Consider the following 24051-nt stretch of genomic DNA (forward strand, 5'->3'; position numbering starts at 1 on the left):
GAGTGGAAGGTGAAGGAAATTTCGTACAACACTATTTCATTCTTAGATGTGAAAGTTATGATATGGATAACAATAATGCAAAGTTATTTAAGAGATAGACTTATAATAAGTATGATAAATACGCTGAAGGAAAATCTTGACCCAAATAAAAATTTCAAAGTAAAGAAACAGTTCAATGTTAGAATCATGGAATCCCCGTTGACAAAAATGTTAAGGTTGATAAAAGAAAAAATATTAAATTAAATAAAGACGTAATTAAAAAAGAAAAATGAGAGTTACATACAATAAAGGAATAAAAAATCAAATATTAAAAGATAATCAAATTTGAAATTTCAAATATATATATATATATATATATATATATATATATATTAAGAAAGTAAAGAGAAATGTCGAGAATAGTTGCATAATATTTTCTTAAAATTAATTTTAAGATTCTTTTTTAACTTTTTTAATATATTTTATATAAATATAAAAATATATTTAATCATTATTAGATTTAAAAAATTAAAATTAAGATATTATTAATATTTAATATTATATTACATTATAAATAATAATTCACAAAGTTATCCAAATAATATATCTCTTAAATTATTTTTAGCCATTGTATGATATATAGTGTCACAAGGTGTGAGAAAAATGCTTTTAAACCTCGATATGGTTATGAAGTGTCGACGTAACTTGCATATTTTATTTTAACATTAGATTTAGATTGTTTAAAAATTTAAATATGAGTTGAAAGTTAAAATAAAAAAGTTGGGTGACAAAAAAAATATATTTAGTAAAAAGTGGTATCAAAATTTTTTATATGGATAACTTATGTCTCAAATATGATAAATCTTTCCAATATTATTGGATAAAGTTAATTATTTTTTAACAAAGTTTAATCCGATAAATTTTTAACATTGCAAAGTTTAGTTGATAAATTTTTAACATTGCACACATAACACCTTGATAGATAAAAAAAATTTGATGCGACTTAGAAAAAAAAAAGTTTAGTGTGGGTTGAAAAAGATATTTTATCAAACTTTGTCAACAAAAAAATTTATCACAATATGTAAGAGATTGCCGACATTAAATTTAAGTTTCTATCCCAGCTTTTTTCTCTCGCTACTTAAGCCTCTGGGAAGAAAGTCAATGAAACAAGCTTATGCACGTGGAAGACAACTAGCACGGACCACTAGTGATTCTGATTATTTTTATAATACTAAATGCTACTGATTTACCTCAGTTTTACTAATCTATTTTGAGAAAAAATCTTAAATGAAAAATCGTATGTTGCAATGTCGTTGTTTTTAGACATCATGTGTAGTTACTGTGTTCGTTTTCTCTTCCACGTAGTTTTCTGTCACGTATTTCGATCATAGTCTTATAGACTTTTCAGAAAAACCAATTTCATGAAAATGGTTTTACAACAAAATTATCGAGGCATTCAAAAGCCATACCAACATGTAAACGCAAAATCTTTAAATTGAAGTATATCTTTGAATTTCAGAGAATTGAAAACTACTCCTACTTTCAAAACAATTTTTTTTCTCTGTTTTGTGTACTGGAATTCGCAAATCAGTTTATTCACAAGTGAAAATTGTCACATGATGAACCATAATTCACTCTTAAAGTGTCTCATCAACACTTATCACGATACTGAGACATCTTGTTTGTAACCCATGAACAGATGAAGTTCATCAGGTATGTCATAGCCTTTTTCGCAGGTCACCAAACCTTAGAAGAGTCGAAGACGCCTACAGAATCACTGTTCCAAGAAAGATATCTTAAAGCAATAAATTTTGAAGATATTTTATTAAGAACTTTGTACATTGTTGTGTCCACAAGTTATATGGGTATACGTATATCCATAAAAAACATGAGACCGAGATTAAGTAATTTGAATATTAATGCCATTTAAGTGCCAGCCTAGTGTGGTATACTACTTTTAAAAAGCTTTTTTCTGCTATAAATACTCCTTCAATATATATACTTGTGCATCAGTAATTGATTACGCATAGAAGTGAGCATGGAGGTGAAAGATGTGGAGGAAGGAATGAGAGAGCCACTGGTGGAGAAACCGGACCACCAGTTGGTCCATGCAGGCAAAGGGCATCCATGGATGCTTTATTTTTGTACATTCGTTGCAGTGTGTGGTTCTTATGAATTTGGCGCTTGTGTAAGTGTTTAGTTTGTAGTTGAAAACTCAATGTAACACAAATAACACTCCTCATTCCCAGTAAAGAGGATGTTGTAAAGTTGAAATCCAAAACGGAAGCACTTTTATGGCTTTCTGTACAAGGCAAAAATGAAAAAAATCTGAGAACAGAAAAATTATAGTTTGATGGACTGCTATGTTTCCATGTGGAATGGTTATGTGTGTGTTTTCAGGCTGGATATTCATCTCCCACTCAAGATGCTATCAGGAAGGAATTCAATCTGTCTTTGGCAGAGGTAAGCCTGCTTTATTCACCATTTTTTAGGATAAGTGGAATCATGGGAACAAATTTTGAAAATTTTCAATAGCCAAATATGTACAACTTTCTGAGAGCATCGAACTCATCTAACTAGAACTAAAATTAATATGTTAAAATTTTTGATTGGCTTCAAAGAAAAAGTTCAGCAGTTTTTTTAGTTTGTACAAGAAACTTATCGATATTTTATATGCAGTACTCCTTGTTTGGCTCAATCTTGACTTTTGGTGCGATGTTAGGCGCAATAACAAGTGGGCCTATTGCTGATTTTCTTGGACGAAAAGGGGTAAGTTCAGGGAAATTATTATGCTTTTGTTTGGGATTACCCAGTTCAGATGCGAAAAGGTTGATTTTGGAACATCTGCAGGCAATGAGAGTGTCGAGTGCTTTCTGTGTCGGCGGGTGGCTTGCTATTTACTTTTCCAAGGTTCTTACCACAGAACTTAGTACCATGTTTTTCCATAACTATTGTCCAAAAATAACCCACAAGAACTTTTTTTTTTTCTTTACAGGGTCCCGTGCCTCTGGACATTGGAAGGCTAGCAACAGGATATGGAATGGGAGTTTTTTCATATGTGGTTGGTTATAGTTCTACTCTCCAAAACACAACTTAATGCATAAGATTTTGTTTCAGATACTTGCATGCTCAAAATATTTAAATTTTACAATATCTGGGGTGGATTGTACTTTGTACAAGGTTCCTGTCTTTGTAGCAGAAATAGCACCAAAAGAACTCCGAGGGACACTGACTACCTTAAATCAGGTAAATTTGGAAACATCGGATATATGTGTGTGCGCGTTTGCACGTGTGTGTTTTAGTGCACGCATGTCTCTTTGTACTCGTGTATCTTCAGAGTGAACTTATTGACTCTGTACTAAACAGTATGCAATAAGGTTAACAAGGAACCTAAGTTTTGTTTTTCATTTGGCCTTGCAGTTCATGATCGCTGCTGCTGTGTCAGTGGCATTCACCATTGGAAATGTACTTTCGTGGAGGGCTTTAGCTCTAACCGGTGAGTTTTCCCTATTTAAATACACTTCTAATGATATGGGTATGGGCAGAACAGAAAAAATTATAAAATTAGAAATTAACTGATGTACTTTGCTGGAAAACTAAAATGTTAGTGTTTGCAATTGTAGGTCTCATTCCCACTTCTGTAATACTACTGGGTCTGTTTTTAATTCCAGAGTCTCCGAGATGGCTAGTAAGAAACAAATTTACGAATTCATGCTTTTGTAAGAGGAAAACGCGAGGTGTGGTGGATTTCACAACATCATGAGTTATAACCAAACAATTGTTGCAGGCAAAGAGAGGACGTCAAAGAGATTTTGAGGCAGCACTGCAAATACTTCGTGGCAAAGATGCTGATATATCTGAGGAGGCAGAGGAAGTTCAGGTTCATATACTTTTAGATATAACTCTGTGCCTTTGTTTCAATGTTGAAAACAAAGCATTCTTAAGATACCGTGTTTACATGGTTGTATCTGTCATTGGCACACAGGACTACATAACTACTTTGGAACAGCTCCCAAAATCTGGGCTACTGGAATTGTTTCACAGAAGATATTTGCGCTCACTCACTGTAACTATACCTTTATCATTCTAACTTTTCATTGAAATTTTCTTTCTTTTTCCTTTTTGGACAGTGTCACTAAAATTTAACTTTTGATAAATGAAGTAAAAAATTATTTTTTATAACTATTTTGTATACATCATTGACCAGATTGGAATAGGCCTAATGGTCTGCCAGCAGCTTGGAGGAGTCAATGGAATTGTCTTTTATACCAACAGTATTTTTGAACTAGCAGGTAAGTATGCACTTACTAGAATTGTTGTAATTATCAGAGTAGTACACTTTGTTCAGTATCGCCAATTTGGTTGATATAGGCATTCATTTGGCCAATGGTCTATGGGCCTATCCTAACCTACTTCTTGTTAAGTTCTCATTGAGGGGGTCTTTAAATGAGGGGACAAAAAATAAAGTTGTAGCTCCAGAAGTCCCCCATTCAAGTGGGTTAAGGTCGGGATTAAAGTGGGTTTGATCAATTAAAATACTTTAACTAATTCTTTAAAACAATATTTTGAGTTTTAATTAAAGATGGAGTCAAGTAGTCTCAGGCCAACTCAGATCAAAGGTTAAGATTGGACGACCGGATCAGGTCGGACCAAAGATCAAGACAGGCTAACCCTAGCCAATGGTCGACACGGGCTAACAGTCTAGACAGTCTAGCTCAGGCTGACGGTCGGGAGGGGCCAACGATCGAGACGTTCTAGCAAGGGCTGATGACCGAGATAGGTTGGCATGGGCCGACAACTAAAATGGCACGACCTAGCCCGACGACTAAGACGGGCCAACACGAGCCCATGACCAAGACATGCTAACTTGGGCCCACAACCGAGACAGGCCAACACGGGCATACTGACGAGACGGTCGGACCGGGTCGATGGTTGAGACGGGTAAGACTGAGCCCATAACCGAGACGAGCCAGCCATTTGCACGGTTAAGACAGGCCGACTCTGGTCGACAACCCGGCTTGTGCCAATGGCTGAGACGGTTGGCCTGTGTCGATGCTAGAGACAGTTCGGCTTGTGCCCAAACCTAGAAGGCCCTACCCGAGCCCGACTCCCATGACAGGATAGCCCGAGTTGACAGTAAAGGCGGGCCATCCAGGGCCCACCATTAAGATGGTTCATCCTAGGTTGATATTCGAGACTGGTCGGCCTAAGCCCACGTTCAAGATGGGTCAGCCTAGGCCCACTATTGTGATGAGTCGTGCCCACGACCTTGACGGGTCGGGCTAGGCCGACGACTAAGACAGGCTTACCTGACGACCATATTTGTCGGGTTGGGCCAATTAACGAGATGGATGGTCGAAGGTTGATTATCGTGTCTAACTTATCTAAATCGAAAGTTTAATGATATATTTAAAAAATAATAATATATTTTTCATGTTTAAAAAGGAAACCCATGGGCTGACCCTGACCCACAACGCTTTTGTGAGCTTTTTGGCCATGTGGGCTTTTTTAATTGGGGACTTTTTCGCCTTGTGCGATTTTTTGGCCATAACCCACATTGGTCAGGGCCAAACCTTGTGGACTGGGCCAAATTGACGACTCTACCAGTTGATGACACCATCATCAATTCTTGTATATCACAATTTCCATTTGATCCATGACTCATTATCATAATTCCCATTGAAAGTATATTTATAAATTTTGAATAAATTTCAAAAGGCAATTTAATTTTATTTGTGGATTTTGTCAGGATTTCCTACCAGCATTGGAACTATATCAGATGCCTGCCTTCAGGTTCTTAGTTTTAACCCAGTTGCTATTTGAAAATATGATATTTGTTTTTGCGAAAGGATTAATGTACTAACTCCGTAGTCCTAAACCAATTCATGGTTGTTGTTATTTCTTTTGCAGATTGTTGTAACAGGTCTTGGAGCTGTCTTAATCGATAATACTGGGAGGAAGCCCCTACTTCTAGTAAATTCAAAGCACAAACAATTTTTCATTAAATTTTCCTTTGCTTATAAATTATTGCTTAAACAAAAAAATTTAGAGATATCAAATTGGATTTTTTATATATAATATTTTTTTTTTGATAAAAAAAAAACTCTTCATTTTCTCTACTCAAAACAAGCACACATGATAGTAGAATAAAAAAAAGGATGATTATCTTTCACTCTCATATCATAATACCAAGAATAATTTTCTAAATGCATTCGTTATGGACTCATTTTAGATAAACCCTTCGTACCTCATCAATTTCATATGGTGGGTTGATGTCAAATTTGAGGACACTTTCTTGGATCATGTTCAATTTTCAAGTTCAGTATATGTAACTTTAAGAACTTTATAGATTTATTTTTCATTTTCTTCAATTATTTGATTCTCGTGAAATTTCTCAAGTTTAGTTGATGTAGATACATTTTTTTTTCATCTTTATTACAAGCCTTCTTCTTAAAAACAGAATATCATTTACTCTATCATAATTTTTCTAGTATAGATTTATGACCTCTTGCCTATTTAGAAAAAAAAAATAAAATTTATCTTCACAAATCACGATTATCTCATTGCAAAACATAACAAAAATCTTACTACTTTAATTAAATAAGCAACACTATATAAATTCAAAACTTAAAAAATTAACCATACACAGCGGAAAACAAAAAATTCTTAAATTTCATAATTTAGGATTATACTAATTTAGAAATAAAAATATAATTAGGCTTCATACCAATTTTATAAAAGAATCCCAAATATCATAATTAGGATTCATAAAAATTTGGAAAAAATTAAAATTGGGAGAAACATCGTAATAAGAGAATCATAAATTTAACATACATAAATCATAATAGGATACTTTACTGTTTTTGTGATCTACAACCTTGGTTTCCGATCTATATCAGCTGAAATGAACTTGCTTCCTCATTCAGACCTAACAGAGTTGATTGGCATGCTCATCTCTTTCTCAACCATCGCTTTAAATCTTTTGAATACCTCAAACACCTCAAATTTCTCATTTAAAAAATACACACAGGTTTTCCCTTAAAAATCATCGATGAAGGAAATAAAAATACCTTTTTCCACTAAAAGACTCAAGGGTAATTGATCCACATGGATCTATATGAATCAATCCGAGTTGTTCCTTTGCATCATACTCGATAATCCTTACAAACGAGGTCCTTGGATGCTTCCTGAGCACACACTATTCATAAAACTTCTTTTAAAACTCCATACTCGGTAGTCCTTGCACCATATCTTTCTTTACCAACTTAGTTAGCTTACCAAAATTCAAATGGTCAAATTGAAAGTGTCACATCATAGCTTCATCCTTCACGTTAAGTTTCAAGCACCTCTCATGGACTATCTTCAAGTCCAACATGTACATCTTGTTCTTATTCATTTCTACTCGAGCAATCAAGCAACAAATTTATCTCTCAAGTGTAGTACTCGATCTTTCATCATAATTGAATAACCTTTCTCCATTAGTTGGTCCATGCTCAATATGTTGCTTTTGAGATCGGGTACATAGTACATGTCTCTAATTTCTCATATTCGGCTATTCTTCTGCAGGTACCATATTGTTCCTCAACCCTTAACCGCTACTTTGGATGCATCTCCAAACGACATGTGCCCGACCTCAACTTTAGTGAGCTCCTTTAAAAAGGTTCTCGTCCCCACATATGTGATTACTTGTTCTTGTATCAATGTACCAAACCGAGTTATCAGAATAGCTCAGACTTAGCTCGGCACCCGAAATTCTTGACATCATCAATAATTTTTCTTCCTCAGCATCTTCAGAGAGAAAGTTTGTTTCCTTCTTGCTCTTAGATCAACAATCCTTCGCGAAATGACTAACCTTCCCACAATTATAACATTTGACTCCTGAGTTGCAGTCCTTGGCAAAGTGACTATACTTTCCACATTTGAAGCACTCAACTCTTGAGTTGCTTGTCTGACCTCCTCAACCTCTACCCTTTATGACTCTATCACACGACCTTGAGTGTTCTGAGTATAAGGAGTTTTCTTCTCCTTGATGGTTGCCTTTACTTGAAATGTTTGATCAAGAGAATCTTCTTTCTTCTTCCTTCTCCATTGATCATGTGCCTCAAGCGACTTGACAAGCTCTTCCATCGAGACCATTGACAAGTCCTTGAACTCCTCAATTGCACAAACAATTTTCTCAAAGTTGCTAGTCAACGACCGTAAGGTTTGCTCCACCACTCAGCAAGTGAGTAGCTTTTCTCCATTCCTTCTAAGTTGATTCATTAGGGTCTTAACATGAGAGACGTACTCAACAACCCTTTCAGCCTCTTTCGTCCTCATGGTTCAAGCTCACCTCTGAGAGTTTGAAGCTTGTTTTGCTTCACACAATTATCCCCTTTATATGTCTTCCCCAATATATCCCAACACTTATTTTGAAGATTTAGCATTAGCTATCTTCTCAAAGTCAAACTCATTGACAGCTCGGTGTAGCACATACAAAGTTGTTTTGTCCTTTACTCGCGTTGTCAATGCAGCAAGTTGGGCAATCGTATGTTCTTTGGTGTCCATTTTCAACTACTTCCCATACTTCTTGGAAACCAAGGAGGGCTTTCATCTGCAGACTCTAATTGTTACAGTTGATGCCTTTTTATAACTTCAACACGGCATGTTATTTGCTAAGTTATCCATCTCAATTAAACTCTCTAACTCTCAAACACTCTTTCTTAAGCACTTAGACACTCAAGCTTTGATGTCAATTTGTTGTCAAATAAGTCTTTTTAGATAAATACTCTGTGTATAAAAACTCGTTGTATTTTACAATGAGCAATACATATCATATTCTTATTGTTCATTTTTGTTTCACTTTAGTTATCTGGAACGGGATTGGTCGCAGCGTGTACATTTTTAGCAGTTGCATTCTTTCTCAAGGTATATTCCAAATCAAGAACCCTATAGCTTTTGGTTTTGATAATAATGTGAAAGTGGTATCCTTGTTGAAACAGGTCTACGAGGTGGGTGTTGCAGCTGTCCCAGCACTTGCCGTAATAGGCATACTGGTATGGCCATTAGTATTCCATTCTCAATGTCTCATAAATATGAACTCATTCTCCATTTCACATTAATCTGTCCTTTGGTGATATTAGCTCTACGTAGCATCATTTTCAATAGGAATGGGAGCAATTCCATGGGTTGTGATGTCCGAGGTACTTGTCTCCCTCTCTCTTCTTTCAAATTTTAATGGCACTAAGCCTATCCCAAAAGAGATGCAAATTAATTATAGATACACTGAATGGAATTTATATGATAACTGTGGCACTTAAGAACAAGAAATTGTTGATACCCTGCTCTGATGTATTTTTCCTGATTTTGGGAGAAGCTAGTTGTGCCTGTTAATAGCCAAAATCAACTTATAAATTCTCCCCTTATAAGACATGATCTCTGTTACTGTGATATCACCTTTTTGTTACAGGTATTTCCTGACAATATTAAAGGGCAAGCTGGAAGTTTGGCCACATTTACGAACTGGTTTTGTGCATGGTTATGTACCTATACTTTCAACTTTCTCATGAGCTGGAGTTCCTATGGTAATAAATATAAGTCATTAGTCTAAGTTTTATTTCATTCAAAGGCCTGATGATCACTATTGTTATGTGATAATTGGTTTACCACTTGGGAATAACTGTACAAGATTAAGTTCAGGTAACCGGTATAACTAGTAAATTCATTTGTGTATGATTTGCAGGTACCTTCGTTCTTTATGCAGCAATTAATGCATTGGCTATATTATTTATAATTTTTGCGGTGCCAGAAACCAAGGGGAAAAGCTTGGAACAATTACAAGCAGCCATTAACTCATAAGAAGCTTGAGTTTTCTGATTTGCAGAACAGTGTATGGTAGAGAACAAAGAAGATCGATAATTTGATGATTGAATAATCATTAGTCATATAATTTGTCGTTGGTTTGCTTCTGTATTGCTGTTTGAATTCGTTCTCATGGTGTACATTGTTTGTCTTAATGTCATTAATTCATGAAATGTATCCAAAGGTAGTAATGTAAAATTTGCAGTTGCACTTTAGCTCCAAAAGGAGGAAAAAAAACGATTTTATTATGGCATTCAAAGCTAAGAACTCCAATCTATTACTGTTAACCTCTTGAAAAGATGCATTCACTAATCTTTCAATTACACCTATCTGTACGCGAAGATCCACTGTTTCTTTGCTAACATTGTCCTCATTCATGCAAAGGGAAGAATGTCAAAGCAGGCAAAAGTTGGAAGAATCGCAAACTGTGTTGTCTCGGGGTTGCATCATGTCCAAATTTAAACCAACAAAGCATTCAGAACAGAGGCGGACCAAGGAAGGGATAGGGTAGCCGTGGCCCCCAACGTTTTTGATTTTTTAATTTATTTATGTTATATGAATTTTTTTTTTTGTTTTTAATTTTTTAAATTATGTATAAGAAATTTAATGTTTTTGAATTTTTTAAATAATAAAAGTATATATTGGGAATTGATAAGAATTAAAATAGGTATCTTTTTATTTATTTTATAAAATATAACATTTAATGTTAATAAATAATAAAGATTAAAATTAAATTTAATAAAAAATAAATAAATTTATTAAGATATTTTTTATTTTCTCTCTCACTGTTTTTTGAGTTTCTCACATATTGTATCCACTTTAGACTTTTACTTGTTTTGTTTTCTTTTGTTTATGAAGAAAAAAAAAAGTTGAACACAAATTCATTATTTTGTACTCTCATTTTTGTATGCTTTCTTCTATTATTGAAGAGAAAAGTAATTCTTTTTTTTCTCAATTGATAGTAAAATATTAGTTTAATAATTAATATTATTTTTTATCTCACGAGCATTTGGTATATTCATTTTTATAAATATCGAAGAAAAAATAATGCACTAAGTGTTTTTTAATAACTGATTTTTAATTGTGACTTGATTATCATATATTTTTCTTTTATTAATTACATATCACAATTTTTATTTAGATTATGATAAATTATCTTTTAGTATTTTTTTTAAAACATAAGTATATTGATGAAGAAATAAAAGAATAAATTAATTATTTAAAAGTGATAAAATGGAAGCTACTGTGAGGAAGAAAATAGAAAAAATCAATCTTTGACAAAAATAGAAAGTCAATTACATCTACTTGATTGATTTTTTAATCCGTCTCATCTTATTTTAACTCTTCTTGTTTCTACAACTATATCAAAAAGATAATTTTCTACAATAAAAATTATCAAAATAAGACTACAAAATAAAACGGAAGATGAACTTTTTTTGCTGACGATATGATTATTTACATTAAAAACAAAATATAACTAAAAATTTTAGTATTGATTCAATTATTATTAAGTTAAATAATCTTACGGATCCCTAATTAAATATATAAATTAAATATATAAATTTTAAGTATATTTTGACACCCTCATAAATATCGAGCAAGTTCTACCACTGATTCAAAAGCAAATTAACACACCTAATATAACGAGTGTATGGCCACAATCTACAAACAATTCCACCCCAGTTATTACCTTCACAGATTAATCTTATTCTATCATATCACATCACATCAGGTTCTGTGTACTGCATTTGGATCTAGATCTGGATCTGAATTCTGATCATGATTAATGAATGTCTACTAAGGTAAATAAATAAAGTGTGGTTATGTTTATACAGGATTTTGTTCCGTAGGACCGATTAACATGACCGGACAATCTGACAGTTGGGATTTGAAGTCGTGACATGTTGATGTGATAATTTATCTAGAGTTATTAAAAGAGCGCGTCGGTCGGATGACCCAAGGATAAGCAGTCAAAGGCCGTCGCAACTGTCGGTCGGCCTAACACCACATTTGCTTTATCAACAACTAATTGAAAATCATATTAAGATCCTTTTTAACGTGAGCGTCTACAACACCGGCTATGATTTGCCATTCTCATCCGACTATTGGGGTGCAAAGACACGACCATCAGAGCACGCACGTTCGGTCAGCGTCAGTCGAGCAGAGCTAGAAGATAAGATCTGTAGTTAAAATAAAACAGGTCAGTAATCAAATTTAAAAAGCAATTGCGCTTTAATTAAATAAACTTTAATCACATACCATATAAAAAACTATAAAAATGACCCAAGGTAAGTTGATAAAGACTTTTACTTCGCATTTATTACAACATTAATTACTACTCTCGAAGGAACTTGAACTAACTTAAGCATCAGAGCCTAATTGATAGGTATCTCGATCGTCTAGACAACCGAACATGAGAAAGAAAGTTGAAGAGGAGAAGAGGAACAGAAGGAGTCAAGCGAGTGTTTTAGATAGGCGCTCAATCCCTGTACCCGAAACAGGTTTTTTTTTTTCTTAAATGTATATTTGAAAAAATATATTCAATAGTTCAATACAATTCAAACCTAATTTCAATTAACAATTTAGTACAATTAAGTCACAATTTATATTTTTTATTAATGGTAATAATTAATCGGTAATGTTTATTTTTGAGTAATTAATATTATTTTTCTATTTATTATTAATATTTAATCTATAACCATATATAAAAAAATACAATTTTTTATGTTCACATTTTGTTTTTTTCATTTTTATCTTTAATTATTATTTTAAAAATGAATTATTTTATAAATAATTTACTTATAAACTTTATTTTAAAAATTTATTCTTAACTGTTATTTTAAAAACCCCTTTTATCTTTAACTTTTATTTTAAAACTTTCTTTTGTATATATATTTTATTTTTCTAATTTTATATTTAACAACATTATTTATTTATTTTTATTAATATCAACTCAATTTTTTAAAAAAAATTAAAAAATCAAACACACAAGTAATAATAAATATAATCAATATTAACCGTATTTTACATTGATGTAAAATACCGAGCAACCTTTGGGGGAATGAATTTCAACCATTATTTATAAAGATATATTTTGAATATGAGAGAGTAAAAATAAAACTTTTTAAAGATAGAAATGTATATTCAATCAATTAAAGTTATAAATTTGTGACAAAAAATCTAATAAACTGGAAAGATATATTTTTCTTTCATAATTTATATTTTTAGTCTATTTGTTATTCCTTTTCACGAGGTTGTGTTCCTGTAACTTTTTCTTCAATGCCAAAAGCAATATCCAAAGAACTTAAATGATTGCTGGCGAACCGAAATTGACAGTGACATCGCGTCGACAGTTGTCGTCATGAATTCACATGAAGCCATGACATTTCTTTTCTCACGAATGAAAGAGTTTAGTTCCCAAGTCACTGTCTCTTTCAACAAGAAAATTAAACATAACATCAAGTTAAAGTGCTCACTCGATTATCGTCAAGATATATAATAGCCTAAAGATACGAATTTTCAAATTTTTATGTTGACTTTAGTACGCTATTAAGTACATAATCTTGTGTTAGATTTGTGTTAGGTTTATATATATCAAAATACTCAAAATAAAACGTAGAGTTACACATTTACTTGCTACATTTTTTTTATATCCCCGGTTTATTTTATACACTATTAAAAGAGATATTCTTGTCAGTTTTGTATCTTTGGAGAAATTTGTTGTATATTGGAGATTTACACGTACATGACGATATGGGTCCGGCCAACGGCTTTAGAGTGGCAAATGACGCCATGGCCAAAACCGTTTTTAAGCACTTCTCCAACGCCTCCTCGTTCATGAAATGGTCGGCGGTCGATGCTGTCCACGTGGCGATACACCGTTGGATGCCGTGTTTTTTCGCCTTGGGGCTCCTTTTCTTCATGGGCGTGGAGTACACGCTTCTTATCACCTTCAAGGAGGCTGCTTCCGATCAACTTCTTTCTCCTTCCATGCGACGATGCGGTGTTCCCCGGCGGTGAGAGGGCAGGATCGAAGGCCTGACGTGCGTGAGCGTCTTGACGTAGCTGCTGGAAGAAGGCCGCCGGATCTTAATCAGCGTCCAGGAGATGTGAGTCGCGTGTGAGGCGACTACGACAGAGGTTTCCAGGGGCGATCTTGGAGGCTGCGCATGGAGTCCGACGATGAGACCAGTGATGCAGGGGTTGTGTGCAATGGTGTGGAACCACGAGATGGCTGCGGCGACTAGCGCGGAGGCTGCGGGGTATCTCCCTTTGAAGAGGACCCACTCCGGCTGGCGGTGGCTGTCCTGGCATGGCATAGGATGAGTTAGGAGTAGGCTTCCATAACCCCTTGCATTGCATGAGATGATTAAGGAGGAAACGCTTTTTGGGTTTCTTTATTTTGAGAAAGTAATAATATGGGCCGAATGTTTGGGCCTCACTTACTTCATTCACCCCTTCATTTAATTTCAACACCTCTTTATCCAAATTAAAAAAAAAAAAAAATACTCTCTTGAGCTTTGAATAAATTGCTCCTTATTTGGAGGAACGAGAAATAGAGTGGGAATAGACCATAGCTGATCTTCAAGGATGAAGTTGACATTGGCGAATGATAAAGTGGAGCTTAACTGAGAGGATCACGATCAGGTATTTGTCCATTTACCAATATTAAATATTTAAAATTGTAGGAGTATTTAAGATTATAGGGATGTAGGTAGTTTTACTCAATTACTCGGAAAAAAATTATATATTTTTTTTGAGTGAATCTAACCTTCATTTTTAAAGAAAAAGAAAATAATGATTTGTGATGACTTTTCACATGATGATATTGATAGTACTCTAAATTTGAGAATAAGAATATGTCATTATATATTTATATTATATATTTATATGTGCATGCTGATGATTGATATATGCAATGAGATAGTTTCTAAAATTAAGTTGTTTTTAGGATCTAATTTTGAAATATAAGTTGTTTTTAAGTGAAGTCAGTGTGATTTTAGAAGTTAGAATCATAAGGGAGATAGAATATTACTATACCAAAACAATATATAAGAAACTTCTTAGGAAGCTTAGAAAATATGACTTCAAATGAGTGAATATCTCTTATGATATTAAATTTATTAAAGAAAAATAAAGCACAATTTGGTAATTTTACTTTTTCAAAATTTTAAAATTTTATTCATCATAAAAATATTCAAAATTAATTACAACTTATGTAAATATTAATTTTTATTACTTTTAACACCAAGGACAATTTGATAATCTTAGTTTTTCATTTATTAAATTTTATTTTTTATTAGTCACATTTGTAAAATATTTCACAAACTTTCATAAAATTTACTCTCAAATCAACTTTACTATCACTTCCAAATTTCTTATAAAGAACAACATAAACTTCATCCTCAAATCCACCAAAATTCTTTTCCCTCAAATCATTCCTCCCAAAATAACACACCAACACCTATAGGGTGTGTTCACTTGTGAAAATTGGTTTAAGAGAGTGGGAGAGGATGAATTTGAGTGGATTAAATGGTGAAGTTTATATTTTCACTTTAAGAGATTTAGAGATGAAAGTGAGTAGATTTAAAAGTAAATTTGTAAAAGTAGGTGAGTGATTTGATTGATGTGATAGATTAAAAATTAAGTTTAATGGAAAGAAAATAAAATTACCAAATTGCCCTTAATATTAAAAGTAATTTAAAATTATAATTAGATGAGTTAGATTTATTTTATAAAAAGTATTAAAATGAATAAATTAAAATAACATATTTTAATAAACAAATACTTATAAAAAGCATTTTAATAAAAAAATTAAAAATTACTTTTAAATAGATACAGATACAGAAGGATCTAGATACATTTCCCTCTCTCGCACGCATAGATCCGGATAATCGCCCATTGGAACCGGATACAAGTGTTGTTGCTGGCATGAAAAATTTCACGTGAATGATCTTTTCAATTAAGAAAGCAAAAAATAAACTGAGAGCATAAATGTAATATGACTGATATCCCTTTCAAATCATCACATAGGAGAGAGGATTGAAAAATAGAGTAATCTTGCTCATCCTTCCTTTCCCTCTCCCTCAAATCCACATAAATGAACAATTATATCAACTTTTAAATCATTTTTCTCACTTTTCTGTGAACAAAAAATACGTTCAAGTAAACACAGTATTAAGGTTTGTTAACCAGAAAAGAGGACTTGTTTAGAATAAAAAAGAAATAGAAGGTAGGAAAAAACATTAAAAGAATAAGAAGGAAAAAGTAAATAAAATTTATTAAAGTTATTTGTTAACCAGGATTTGAAACAAACCTAGAGTATTTCCCTGGGATTCAACAATAAACCTTTGGAACTCAACGAAGGTTACAAAAGTCGCCATTAATATTACAAAGGTTATATTAACCCTTCATAAATAACCCATTAACTACGATTTTCTTTAGTGTGAGTTAGTGAAACGGTGAAACATCAAAGAAAAGTAAAATTTATTAAAAAGAAATGACTCAATGGTTATTATTTTACAAGATAAAGTTAATCCCCTAAAAAAAATGTATACCTTTTTTTTTTCTTTACACCAATTTGACAGAAGTGAAGAAAATATTTACTCAATATCTTTCTTTTATATTACTTTTTAGAAAAAAATTAACTTTTTATTTAAAGATCAAAACATATTTAATTACGGTTTAAATTTAGAAAATTAAATTTGAGATAATGTTAATATTTAATATTTTTTATATTTTTCTTTATATATAAAAATAAATCATAGGTTACTCCATAGAATTTATTATTTATATTTCTAAAATATATTTTCAAAATCTAAGATGCAAAAGTAGTATTAGTGTTTTTGGTTTCACGTCCCAACCATCCAAAATCGATTTTAAAGCATATAAAATTATTCAAATCATATTTGGTTGTTTTTCAAACTTAATTTTGAAGAAGAAAAATTCACAGTCATGAGAGGAGCTATCAATTACATATTCTCCATCAACAAAATCAATTTGTTTACGTCATTTAAAATCAATTATGCAAACGCATAACTAAACATGCTCTTAGATTTTTCTTACATGTCTCTTGTTTGAATGGATGGTGCTTTTCTTACAAGACTATTTCATTCTTAGATGTGAAAGTTGTGATTTATAGATTATAATAATGAAAACTTATCTAAGAGATAGATTTATGATAAGCTATAGATGATTCAAATAAAAATTTCCAAGTACAAAAAAATGCAAAAAAATAAAAAAATAAAGTCAAAGTCATGTTTATTTGTTAGTATTTCACAAATTATCTTAATCATAACTCAAATCATTTAGAGAAAAGTAAGATTATTTGAAAGCAGAATATGACAAAGAAAAGTACAAGGTAAGGAGTTTTGTGATTCCAAAATAGTTAAGAAAGTTCTAGTAACATGTCAAAGAGATACAAATTTTTTATTCCTTTGTTGAAAAATACAAAATCGATCTACAATTACTTTGATAAAAGGGATATATGTCTTGTTGGCACAAAAACAACAATTAATGAAAGAAGATCATAACGAAAGAAGATCATATTGTTAAAAGTACTTTGTTTTATATCATCGGAGGTACTTTCAAAGTCAAAAATTATAAAATATTCAATATAACCAAAAAAAAATTTATGTATCTTTATATCTTATCCTTATTGCAATGAAAATAATCATCAAGACAACAAGTGTTGGTAGATACCACATATAAAATATCACAAACATGAACGACAGAAATATATGTAAAAGATATGTAAATCCCAACATTCCATTGTAGAAGACTATTAGAAGAAGACCTATTATTATTACTAAAATTCATTAGGTGTCAAATTAAATTTTCATGTCTTTTATATTATTAAGATTGGTGAAAATTGGTTAAGTGTCGTTCAATTGTTGAATAAAAAAAGGTTATAAGTTGTCTTAAAAAATGTATGTAATTTAAAATGCAAATAACCTAGTACTCAAAGTTTACATAAAAAAAATAAAGTTTGTGCTTTAAATTTGAAGAGAAAGGCGTTGACCATAAAATTTCAAGAGAAAGGATTTGAAAAATAAAGGATATAAAAGAATGACAAAAAAAGGAAGATGCATAAAAGGATAAAATAGATAAATAACTACATTCTAACATAATTCAATGTTAAAATCATAGAATCATGGTTGACAAAAATGATAAAGAAAATATAAAGAAAAATACTAAATTAAATAAAGATGTTATTAAAAGAAAAATGAAAGTTACAATAAAGGAAGAGGAAATCATAATTAAATTTGAAATTCCAATAAACATATATTAAGAAAGTAAAGATAAATGTTAAGAATATTTGCGGCAATTTTTTTAAAAAATTAATTTAAAAAATTATTTTACTTTTTTTAATTTTTTATAAATATATAAAAATATAGTTAATTATTATTTAGATTAAAGAAAAAGTTAAAGTCGAGATATTATTAATATTTGATATTATATTACATTGTAAATAATAATTCGCAAAGTTATCCCAATAATATATCTCTTAAATTATTTTTAGCCATGATATACAAGGTGTGAGAAAAATGTTTAGAACTCGACAGTGGTGAAGTGTTGACGTAACTTTGCATATTTTATTTTTTATTTCAATATTAGATAAATATTAGATGAATTAGAAATTTAAATATGAGTTGAAAACTTTAAGTTAAAATATAAAAAGTTGAGTCACATATAAAAAAATTAATAATATTTTAATTTATTTTTTATTTACTTATAAATTATTATTTTAATTATTTTTTAATTATTTATTTTGATTTTTATGATATAATGTGATAATTTAAAGGTGATTAGAACAATGAATTAAAGTTAGTAAAAAGGCAGGTTAAAATATTATTATAAAAAAAAATATCTCAAGTGGAAAGTGGTGTAAAATTTCTTGTACCAAATAACTCATATTCAAAAGTGATAAATCCAACAATCTTTTCGGGTAAAAAATTGCCAACAAAAGTAATGTAAGTTTCTATCCCAGCTTTTTCTTCTCACTACTTAAGCCTCTGGGAAGGAAGTCAATGAAACAAGCTTCATGCATGTGGACAACTAGCAAGGACCACTAGTGATTCTGATTATTTTTATAATACCAAATGCTACTAATTTACCTCACTTATTATTTTTATTTTGAGAAAAAATCTTACATGAAAAATGGTATGTTGCAATGTCGTTGTTTTTAGACATCATGTCGTTGTTTTTACTATTCTCTTTCACGTATTCGATCATAGTCTTATGGACTTTTTACAAAAACCAATTTCTAGAAACTAAAGTAATAACAGATTACAGTTTCAGGAGACTGGTTTTACTACAAAATTATTGAGCCATTATTTCAAACGCAAAATTTTTAAGTTGAAGTACATCTTTGAATTTCAGAGAATTGAAAACTATTTCTACTTTCAAAACATTTTTTCTCTCTGTTTTGTGTACTGGAATTCACAAATGAGGTTATTCACACAAATATTTTCTGAACTTTTATCAAAAAATAGCCTAAATTATCACATGATGAACCATAACTCACTAAATTTAGATTATTCTCTAATGTATTTTTCCTGTGTTGATCCTCTATTATGTCTTTGAAATACATTGATGAAAAATATATTAAAAATATTTTTAAGTGTCATCAACACTTATCATTGATACTGAGACATCTCGTTTTTAACTCATGAACAGATGAAGTTAATTGGGTAAATCATATCATAGCCTCTTTCGCAGTCACCAAACCTTAGACAAGTTGAAGACGCCTACGCAATCATGTCCCAAGACAAAGACATCTTAAAGCAATCAATTTTGAAGATATTTTATTATGAACTTTGTACATTGTTGTGTCCACAAGTTAGATGGGTAAGTGAAGCTCCCACGTCCATCCAAAAACATGAGATCTAGATTCAGTAGTTTGAATATTAATGCCATTTAAGTGCCAGCCTAGTGTGGTATACTACTTCATCTTCCTTCTGTATTTTAAGATACCCTTTGGATTCTAGTCCAAAAAAAAAAATTATGTTTTAGTCTCATTCGTGAAAATGAAATCATCCTTGTCCATATCTTTTGGTCATTTATTCATAAAAATAAAATGAAGGTCACATGACATGACACAATTATATCAATGAGATAAGACTAAAAACATACTTTTTCTGCTATACATACTCCTTCAATATATATACTGGGGAATTAGTGATTGATTATGTATAGAAGTGAGCATGGAGATAAAAAATGTGGAGGAAGGCGTGGAGAAAGGAATCAGAGAGCCACTGGTGGAGAAACCGGACCACCAATTGGTCCATGCAGCAGGCAAAGGGCATCCATGGATGCTTTATTTTTGTACATTCGTTGCAGTGTGTGGTTCTTATGAATTTGGCACTTGTGTAAGTGTTTAGTTTGTAGTTGAAAACTCTATGTAACACAAATAACACTTGTCATTCCCATTAAAGAGGATGTTGTAAAGTTGAAATCCAAAATGGAAGCACTTTTGTGGCTTTCTCTACAAGGAAAAAATTAAAAAAAAAAAAATCTGAGAACTGAAAAGTTATAGTTTGATTGACTGCTATGTTTCCATGTGGAATGATTATGTGTGTGTTTTCAGGCTGGATATTCATCTCCCACTCAAGATGCTATCAGGAAGGAATTCAATCTGTCTTTGGCAGAGGTAAGCCTGCTTTATTCACCCTTTTCTAGGATTAGTGGAATCATGGGAACAAATTTTGAAAATGTTCAATAGCCAAATATGTACAACTTTCTGAGAGCATCGAACTCATCTAACTAGAACTAAAATGAATATGTTAAAATCTTTGATTGGCTTCAAAGAAAAAGTTCAGCAATTTTTTTAGTTTCTACAAGAACCTTATCGATATTTTATATGCAGTACTCCTTGTTTGGCTCAATCTTGACTTTTGGTGCGATGGTAGGCGCAATAACAAGTGGGCCTATTGCTGATTTTCTTGGACGAAAAGGGGTAAGTTGAGGGAAATTATTATGCTTTTGTTTGGGATTAACCAGTTCAGGTGCGAAAAGGTTGATTTTGGAACATCTGCAGGCAATGAGAGTGTCAAGTGCTTTCTGTGTTGGGGGGTGGCTTGCTATTTACTTTTCTGAGGTGCTTACCACAAAACCTAGTACCATGTTTTGCCATAACTATTGTCCAAGAATTATAACCCACCAGAACTTTTTTTCTTTTTCTTTACAGGGGCCCGTGCCTCTGGACATTGGGAGGCTAGCAACAGGATATGGAATGGGGGTTTTTTCATATGTGGTTGGTTATAGTTCTACTCTCCAAAAAACAACTTAATGCATAAGATTTCGTTTCATACACTTGCATGTTCAAAATATTAAAATTTTACCATATATGGGATGGATTGTACAAGGTTCCTGTCTTTATAGCAGAAATAGCACCAAAAGAACTCCGAGGGACACTGACTACCTTAAATCAGGTAGATCTCAGCAGCAACTTTTGTAAATTTGGAAACATTCGATTTATATACATGTTTGTGTTTTTTTGTGCGCATGTTTCTGTGTACTCCTGTATCTTCACAGTGAACTGATTGAATCTGTACTAAACAGTATGCAATAAAGTTAACAAGGAACCTAAGTTTTGTTTTTCATTTGGCCCTGCAGTTCATGATCACTGCTGCTGTGTCAGTGGCATTCACCATTGGAAATGTACTTTCGTGGAGGGCTTTGGCTTTAACTGGTGAGTTTTCCCTATTTAAATATATTTTTACTGATATGGGTATGGGCAGAAGAGAAAAAAATAATAAAATTAGAAATGAACTGATATACTTTGCTGGAAAACTAACTATGTGAGTGTTTGAAATTGTAGGCCTCATTCCCACTTCTGTATTGCTACTGGGTTTGTTTTTAATTCCAGAGTCTCCGAGATGGCTAGTAAGAAACCAACATACAAATTCATGCTTTTGTAAGAGGAAAACGCGTGGTGGTTTTCACAACATCATGAGTTATAACCAAACAATTGTTGCAGGCAAAGAGAGGACGTCAAAAAGATTTTGAGGCAGCACTGCAAATACTTCGTGGCAAAGAAGCTGATATATCTGAGGAGGCAGAGGAAGTTCAGGTTAGATATAACTCTGTCCCTTTGTTTCAACTTTGAGACAAAGCATTCTTAAGATACCGTGTTTAAGTGGGTGTGTCTGTCATTGGCACACAGGACTATATAACTACTTTGGAGCAGCTCCCAAAATCTAGGCTACTGGAATTGTTTCACAGAAGATATTTGCGCTCAGTCACTGTAACTATACCTTTTATCATTCTAACTTTTGATTGAAGTTTCTTCTTTTTCTCTTTTGGCCAATGTCACTATAATTTAACTTTTGATAGACGAGGTCTAGGGGTGAAAAATAAATGAAAGTAAAAAATTATTTTTCATAACTATTTTTTATACATCATTGACCAGATAGGAATAGGCCTAATGGTCTGCCAGCAGTTTGGAGGAATCAATGCAATTTGCTTTTATACCAGCAGTATTTTTGAACTAGCAGGTAAGTATGCACTTACTGGAATTGCTGCAATCATCACAGTAGTACATTTTGTTCAGTATCAGCATTCCAGTTCATGACACCATCATCCGTTCTTGCACATCACAATTTCCATCTGATCCATAACTCATTATCACAATTCCCATTGAAACTATATTTAAAAAATTGAATAAATTTCAATAGGCATTTTAATTTTTTTTGTGCATTTTATGTCAGGATTTTCTCCCGCCATCGGAACTATATCATATGCCTGCCTTCAGGTTCTTAGTTTTAACCTAGTTGCTCTTTGAAAATCTGGTATTTGTTTATGCCAAAGGATTGATATCTAACTTCGTAGTCCCAAACCGATTTATGGTTTTTCATTTTTTTTCTTGCAGGTTGTTGTAACAGGTCTTGGAGCTGTCTTAATCGATAAAACTGGGAGGAAGCCCCTACTTCTAGTAAATTCAAAGCCCAAAAACAGTTTATCATTAAACTTTCCTTTGTTTGTAAAGATCCCTTTTCTGTATCATTTTCTTATTGTTGGTTCCTGTTTCATTTTAGTTATCCGGAACGGGATTGGTCGCAGGGTGTACATTTTTAGCAGTTGCATTCTATCTCAAGGTATATTCAAAACTAAGAACCCTGTAGCTTTTGGTTTTGATAATAATGTGAAAGTGATATCCTTGTTGAAACAGGTCTACGAGGTGGGTGTTGCAGCTGTCCCAGCACTTGCCGTAATAGGCATTCTGGTATGGCCATTAGTATTCCATTCTCAATGTCTCATAAATATGAACTCATTCTCCATTTCACATTAATCTTTCCTTTGGTGATATTAGGTCTACATAGGATCATTCTCAATAGGAATGGGAGCAATTCCATGGGTTGTGATGTCCGAGGTACTTGCCTCCCTTTCTCTTCTTTCAAGTTTTAATGGCACTAAGCCTGCTACAAAAGAGATACAAATTAATTGAAGATACACTGTGGAATTTCAATAATAACTGTGGTACTTCAGAGCAAGAAATGGTTGATACCCTGCTCTAGTTGCATGTATTTTCCTGATTCGGGGAGAAGCTAGTTGTGCCTGTTAATAGCCAAAATCTACTTATAAATCCTCCCCTTATAAAACATTATCTCTGTTACTATGATATCACCTTTTGGTTACAGATATTTCCTGTCAATATTAAAGGGCAAGCTGGAAGTTTGGCCACATTAACGAACTGGTTTGGTGCATGGTTATGTTCTTATACTTTCAACTTTCTCATGAGCTGGAGTTCCTATGGTAATAAATACAAGTCACTAATTTTAGTTTTATTTCATTCAAAGGCGTGATGATCACTATTATTATATGATAATTGGTTTACCACTTGGGAATAATTGGGGAAGATTGAAGATCAGGTAACTGGTATAACTAGTAAATTCACTTGTGTACGATTTGCAGGTACCTTCATTCTTTATGCAGCGATTAATGCATTGGCTATATTATTTATAATTTTGGCGGTGCCAGAAACCAAGGGGAAAAGCTTGGAACAACTACAAGCAGCCATTAACTCATAAGAAGCAGTTTTGTGATTGGCTGAACAGTGTACGGTAAAGAACGAAGAAGATCGATAATTTGATGATTGAATAATCACTAAGTCATATAATTTGTCGTTGGTTTGCTTCTGTATTGCTGATTGAGTTCGTTCTCATGATGTATAATTCTCATTGTTTATCTTAATGTCATTAATTCATGAAATGTATCCAAAGGCAGTTGCAG

At 32.3% G+C, this 24051-nt stretch overlaps 1 protein-coding gene across 4 annotated transcripts; it reads left to right on the plus strand.

The window, feature by feature from the left end:
- Positions 1–2006: 2006 nt before the first annotated feature.
- LOC114195701 (sugar transporter ERD6-like 7) lies at positions 2007–24034 on the plus strand. 4 transcript variants are annotated; one of them, XM_028086247.1, is made up of 18 exons: positions 2007–2167; positions 2380–2442; positions 2659–2748; positions 2830–2889; positions 2975–3040; positions 3160–3225; positions 3400–3475; positions 3603–3667; positions 3767–3859; positions 3965–4045; positions 4187–4271; positions 5729–5772; positions 5890–5952; positions 8827–8886; positions 8961–9014; positions 9102–9161; positions 23460–23574; positions 23734–24030. In XM_028086247.1, exons 1-18 carry the CDS (start codon positions 2018–2020, stop codon positions 23847–23849), a joined length of 1407 nt encoding a protein of 468 aa, XP_027942048.1. In that variant the 5' UTR covers positions 2007–2017; the 3' UTR covers positions 23850–24030. The 4 variants fall into 4 exon arrangements, with proteins under 4 accessions (XP_027942048.1, XP_027942049.1, XP_027942050.1 ...); XM_028086248.1 differs by lacking the exon at positions 9102–9161 and adding an exon at positions 23132–23191; XM_028086249.1 differs by lacking the exons at positions 23460–23574; positions 23734–24030 and adding exons at positions 9428–9542; positions 9701–10041.
- The last annotated feature ends 17 nt before the right edge of the window (positions 24035–24051 follow it).

Source organism: Vigna unguiculata, chromosome 1 (assembly GCF_004118075.2).
Source record: "Vigna unguiculata cultivar IT97K-499-35 chromosome 1, ASM411807v1, whole genome shotgun sequence".
Classification (NCBI taxonomy): Eukaryota; Viridiplantae; Streptophyta; class Magnoliopsida; order Fabales; family Fabaceae; genus Vigna; species Vigna unguiculata.